At 43.8% G+C, this 6,291-nt stretch overlaps 1 protein-coding gene across 1 annotated transcript in view; it reads left to right on the top strand.

The window, feature by feature from the left end:
- The first annotated feature begins 45 nt into the window (after positions 1-45).
- dpp6a (dipeptidyl-peptidase 6a) overlaps positions 46-6,291 on the top strand; it is a 167,840-nt gene continuing 161,594 nt past the window's right edge. Inside the window, exon 1 of the mRNA XM_076290789.1 lies at positions 46-237. Coding sequence (XP_076146904.1) covers positions 46-237 — 192 coding nt within the window. The remainder of the gene's footprint in view (positions 238-6,291) is intronic.

Genomic DNA, 6,291 nt, shown 5'->3' with positions numbered 1-6,291 from the left:
ATATTTTCCCCACCGTCTTGAAATACAGTTTCTTTAATACGCGCCATGGCTTCGGTGTATCAGAGATTCTCTGGGAAGATTAACACCAACACCTCCTTCCCTGCACCGCCCGAGGCCAGTCACTTACTAGGCGGACCCGTCAAAGAGGAGGAGAACGCGGGAAAGACTCCAACACCGTGTCAGGACCCTCGATCTCGTGTCCTCCATCACCAAAGGAGTCAATGCAATGACGAGGATGTAAGCGAAACCATCTCTGTACATTCTCAGTGTGTCATTGTCATTAGGTTACAATCCCACTGCATTTACTTTTTCTTTAGTTCCCTGTAGTTCCCCTGTAGCATTGCAGCACGTTGCAGATATTTTAACACGTGTGTTTCTAAGCCATACATAGTTTACTTTAATAGAACCACGCGTGTGTTTTGTTAACGCTATTCCATTCAAGCAGAAACTCATATCATGTGTTGAGAATAGCTTTCTGATGTTTGCTTCTAACTCATAAACCAGTAAGCAATTATGCAGACAAGAAACTAGTTTCTCTCTGGCCTTGGCAGACTCGCCTGACTCCGTTTTAGCATTTTATTAGGCTGCTATGGTAATAATATCGCATAATGATCACTACCAAATTTGAAATCCAATCTTTTGCCGTCCAATCCGATCAGTTCATTTTGATTAGCTCATCGTGCATTTATTCACTCCTGCTAGGTTACTGATGACTTTCTTTGACTGTCTCTTTTGAGCCATCACAGCGAACCCATGTGATTTAGTGAACAATAAACCTTGAATTTCGTCTTTCACTCTGTCAAATAATTTATGTGCCGAACACATGTCATGTTCGTAGTGAGATTATTTTATAATGAGCCTATATACATGAACATTGCGTTATATGCATTTGGTTTCGTTGTGACAACTCACCAAACGTCGGAAACACTTTTTTTTGTAAGCTATAGCCTACTGTGCAGTCCATGGCAAGGAACCGCGCTCACAAGCGCGCTTGCGGAACTGTCCAAGGTGCTGATATTTTCATGTCGACTGATAGCATCCTTCAAGTTGACCCGTGCAGTTAACAGCACACCATACTCCCATTTTGCCTACTTTTTAGTTGTTCAAACTGATCACACTCTCTCAGCAGTCATCAATACTCCAGTAAATAGTGTAGGTTCACTTCGTTTTCTTTTGCCCAGGTACAGTCAATAATGACTTCTGTTGGCTTTTTGTGTTTAACTGAAGACTCATCCCTTTGCTAATGGATAGTTCTGTCAATGTAAATTGATGTGTTTCTCATCTAAAGAGAGAACTATCGGGTACAGCTTATCCCACTCTTTCCTTTTGGTGATTTTAGTTGCAAACTGCACCTGATCAAGCTCACTCTTGCAGTTCCTCGGAGATGCAATTCTACTAGTGTGGTGTGGTATTTTGTACCATCTATGCGGATAGTATGCCCTGCATGCTGTTGTGGCCTGACGTCATTGTCAGTGCTGTCCGTGTCTTTTGACTAGGCTAATCTCTGAAAAGGGGAGACTTTCAAAGTGATCTAGTCAGAAAGAAAAAAAGACATTAAGTCATTGAACAGTTGAATGTTCAGAAAAAAAGGTATGTTAGAAAGCCCCTCCATGTGAACAAGCTCTCTCTCTCTCTCTCTCTCTCTCTCTCTCTCCCGTGCTCTGTGTGACCACAGTGATATCATCTCTCTGATCATCAAGTAATCTGATCCTAATGAACCCTGGCTGCCTAGCAGAGCCTGTGGTTAGTTGACATGTCATAGCACAGGTCTCTTTGTGATGACTGTGTAGCTAATGAGATACAGAGAGACGCAAAAAGTGCTGTTAAAGGCCTGACATACGCATGACAACCCTTTACTGTTCACACCCCACATACAGAGCTTCTTCAGCCACATACTGTGTACTGTTTGTTGGTCTTCCTGTGATATGGCTGAATGGAGATTCCAGCTGGGGGTTGTATGCACCATGCGACAGTACATGTCCAATGAAATGAACTTCCTGGAGGCAGTCATCCTTTTGTATTTGCTCTCTTATTGATTATTTCTGAAAAGCAATGGAAAAGGTATTTTCTCTTTCTCTCTCTCACTCCCTTTCTCTCCCTCATTGCCCTTATTCCCCTTACCGACTGGTCTTCTCAACCCATCGGTCGATGAATTATAATCTTTCATCAGCATAATCGTAGGCATGAAGTGTGCTCTCATGTGCCTGTAAATGCATCCCATCCAAGACTAGTTGAAGATTATTGATTTTAGGCTATTGGCTGTGAGTGGCTTATGACTTGGAATTAGTGGGGTAAAAAAAAATGCAATGCATTTAAAATGATTAATTATGTCTCTGATGCGGCTTGGAGTTGATCCGCTGTGATGTTGAATCCCATTCTGTCAATACACGACAGCCCCTTAGCCTTTAATCCGCCAGGCTGTTAAGTCCCTGGCATGAAAAGGATGTTTGATTAAAATCTTATCAAACTTTTTTTTTTCTTTCCTCCCTTCATCCCTTTACCTCCTATCTTCTTCATTTTCTGCTTTCTGGCCACTGTTATTTATGGAGCTGAGAGAGGGCTTTAATGGCTGGTGCAGACACTCTCCAGGCATTCAAGTGTGTTGCCCTGATCACAGCGCTGCTGGCGCTTTTGCCTGTGTGCAGCGATCAGCAAAAAAATAAAATAAAGCTGCCGTACTGTACCATGTAATGCATAATGCAAAATTGATGCTTACATATGACTTTAACTTTGCCTAATGTTGCCTGTTTGGGTCTATGTATGTCTGTGAGTATGTGTGTGAGTTCCAGGTTCAGAAGTGTGTGTGTGTGTGTGTGTGTGTCTGTGTCTGTGTCTATGTGTGTGTGTGTGTGTGTGTGTGTGTGTGAGAGAGAGTGAGAACTGGGTTTTGTTAGCATTTAATTTTTCTGGGTTTTGACGAGGATGACAAATGTCAGTGTCAGAGCGTCCATGCTCAGCTTCTCTCTGGCCTCCTTCAGAGGGAAACCAAACTCAGCCGAATACAATGAGACAGCTGCCGCCGAAACACGCACCACTGAATCCCTGCTCTCGCTTAGCCATCAAACTGCTGCTTGGTGCTGACATTTGACAACTATAGTGTTGCTCTTGTCGTCATTCAGCCACAGTTAAAATGACCTGGGAGGATGGGGGAGAAGGGAGAAGTATACACTTCAGGTAGCCTCTGAGGCTGCAGACCTACAGGATGTGACAGAAAGGTACCAATCTGATAAAGGAAACAGCAGAGACTCAGCTAAAAAATAATTTTCTCCTGATACCAATCGGAAGAAACGGTGAACAAGATAATAGTTAACAACTTAACTAAAACTGGTGGGTGTGGAGGATTGAGAGAGGGGGCAAGGACTGAAAAAGTGGAAAGCATCTATGTGTTTTTTAGGCCTGTGTATGTGAATGTGAGAGACATTGCAAGTGTGTGTGTGTGTGAGAGAGAGAGAGAGAGAGAGAGAGAGAGAGAGAGAGAGAAGGAGAATATTAACACAGTATGTCCCATGGGGATTATCACATAGCATGACCTGGAATGGCCTTGGGATGAAAGTGGCAAAGAAATCCTTTTAGGGGTTTTATATTAAGATGAATGAAAATGCAAAGCAGCAATACAAATGCAAAGTAGTACATTTTTTCAGACATTATGAATGTATGTGTATGTGTATGTGTGTACATTTGTATATTTATTATATTATGTTTTGCATGACATGTATAGGGCTGGTTGAGAGTGGGAATGACTTATCGGAGAACAGAGTTAGGCCTTTCTGCTCTCACTGGAAAAGGTTGAACATTTATTTGCTTCTCTGTGATTGTCAGATCACTTCATCATTGGCCTGTGGGTTTCACCTAACTCTCACATTGATTCAACATAATTAGAAAATAATGTTTACTCTAATGCACTAGGTTCCACAGTGGATGTCCATTTAACTCAATTCAAGTTTTGTCTTATTAAGTTTTCGAGCCCAAATCAGTGTACAGAAATAAAGTCACAGGAACACTTAGTTTCACTTTTGAGAAGCAGTTATCTCTGTTCAGTTTGGACCAATTATCACGTTCAGAGTTGCAAAACAGTTCTGCTTTTACTCGTTTGCCTCAGTTTCCTCCTCTTCTTTCTGATTCTGCTGTCATGCGCCCATGCATTCTTCTCACGGTATCACGCGGCGGCAACATCTCCAGCCCCCGAAAACATTTTTGCCGAAACTGATTGGAGCTTTAAATATAACTCCGCGGTAAACTTGGCTCCATCCCTTAGAGTTTCCATTTTTTTGATCACGTAAGTACATTTAGGCACTGTTTGTTCTGCTGTGTGTACTTTTAAGCTCATCCCGACTAAATGAAAATCAAATGAGGCATGGAAAATTATCAAAGAGGAATATATAATGGGAAGAAAACGTTTCCGTCTAACAGGCTCACTTTACTTTTCTTCACTCTGTCTTCTTCCCCCCTTCTCTCCTTCACTCACTCCTCTCCCTTCCTTTCTCTCCACTCTCTCTATCTCTCTCTCTCTCCCTTTAATTGTCATCACACCCAACCTCTCTGTAACTGCCTGTCTAATTTAAGTCCATTTTCGGCTCCCTGTGCTATATTAACACTCTGGGTCAGCGTGACTGATTAGACGTGTGCTGGCAGCTTGTCTCCTGTGAAAGCTGATTCAGAGCTGGGTCACATCATGCCCTCTGAATCAACTCTGTCTTTCCACCATTCAAGACTCATAACTGGATTCATACCAGGCCTCTAGTGGGCCCACTGTGTGAAAGGGTTTGGGGCACACAGCTACAACTAGGCCAGGCTCTCAGGTGCCGAGTTACTGTAGGTGTTGAATCCATACTTGAGTTTTCCTCTGCTGGGGTTGGCAGACACATAAGAACTCTGCAACTGACACTCCACCTGGACGAGGAGGTGGGATGGGCCTGCCAATTTCCAACAAATGGAAATCCACTCCACTGCTGTCTTCCAACAAATATGACTCGTTCAAATACCATGCTATCACAGTGGCTGCTTAGTTAAACTCTATGTAGAGATGTAAAAGTCCGGCTTCTGAAAGTAAAAGTCCTGCCGTGAATTGGTTCTACCTGTGTACTTAACACAGGTGATTTACTGATTAGCTGATCTACCTGTCTTAAGAGTTGTGCTCTTAAGAGAAAGAGCTGATTACTGTAAGTAAATGGTTGGAAGAAAAATGGACTTTTACTTTCTCAAGCCGGACTTTTACACTTCTGGCTCTGTGATGGTCATTTACCGCCCACCAGGCCAACTGGGTGGCTATGTGGATGAGCTGGACACTCTGCTGTTTTACGTCCCTGAGCATGACTGTCCACTGCTCGTCCTCGGTGATATGAACATCCACTTAGATACCCCAGGCTCAGTGGACTTTATGTCCCTGATACACTCCTTTGACCTCAAACTGGTCCACAGCCCTCCTACTCACAAAGCTGGCATAGAGCTTGACTTGAATCTCGAAACTGCACCACAGACACCCTCATGGTGACACCTCTCCACCTTTCAGATCACTTCTTCATCCAGTTTAATGTCAGCCTGACAGACCAACCACCGGCTCCTCCGTACCTCCGTAACCTATCTCCAACCCACTTCTCCTCTGTTGTCGCCTGTGTCTCTGGTCTACCTCCACTCAACACATTCTCGTCGCTCGAGGTTAATGATGCCACAGACTCGCTCAGCTCCACACTGAGCTTGTGTCTGGACAAACTGTGTCCTCTTTTTCAAGTGGCAGCAGTCAGCAGCCAATTCTCTGGCCAGCCCAGTCTCAACCTGTCTCCTCCACTTAAGGGCACTACCAGCACTCTGACATGTACACCTACTACATGTCTCTTTGTCTCCGCATGGCACGACTGAATCAGATATTACACTTCCACAGCCTTTGACGGTTGCTTCTTTTTCTGCATTGCGCCTCTCTCCGAGAGTGTATTTAGAGAGTATCTAGACTCCTGATGTGTAGCGGTCCTACTACATGCTCGTTGGACCCTATACCTACGAATGTACTTTAATCCTTTAGCCTGAACATCACACCAGCTATCACACATGTGATCAATGCTTCGCTAACCTCTGGCACATTTCCCAAAGCATTCAAAGTGGCTCAGGTAACACAGCTACTTAAGAAACCTTCTCTCAACCCTGAACAAGTTGAGAACTCTTGTCCAGTCCCACTTCTACCCTTACCATCCAAAGCTATCGAACGAGCGGTCTTCAAACTGGTCTCTGAATTCCTCTCACGGACCAACCTTCTTGATCCAAACCTATCTGATTTCAAGAGTGGCTGGCCACTTAACC

This window comes from Alosa pseudoharengus, unplaced genomic scaffold, assembly GCF_046254945.1.
Source record: "Alosa pseudoharengus isolate Yale_2024_CS ecotype anadromous, Long Island Sound unplaced genomic scaffold, YU_APseudo_1.1 YU_APseudo_1.1_scf_18, whole genome shotgun sequence".
Taxonomy (NCBI): domain Eukaryota; kingdom Metazoa; phylum Chordata; class Actinopteri; order Clupeiformes; family Clupeidae; genus Alosa; species Alosa pseudoharengus.
The sequence above is the reverse complement of the archived record's forward strand: the minus strand, read 5'-3'. Positions and strand labels throughout refer to the sequence as shown.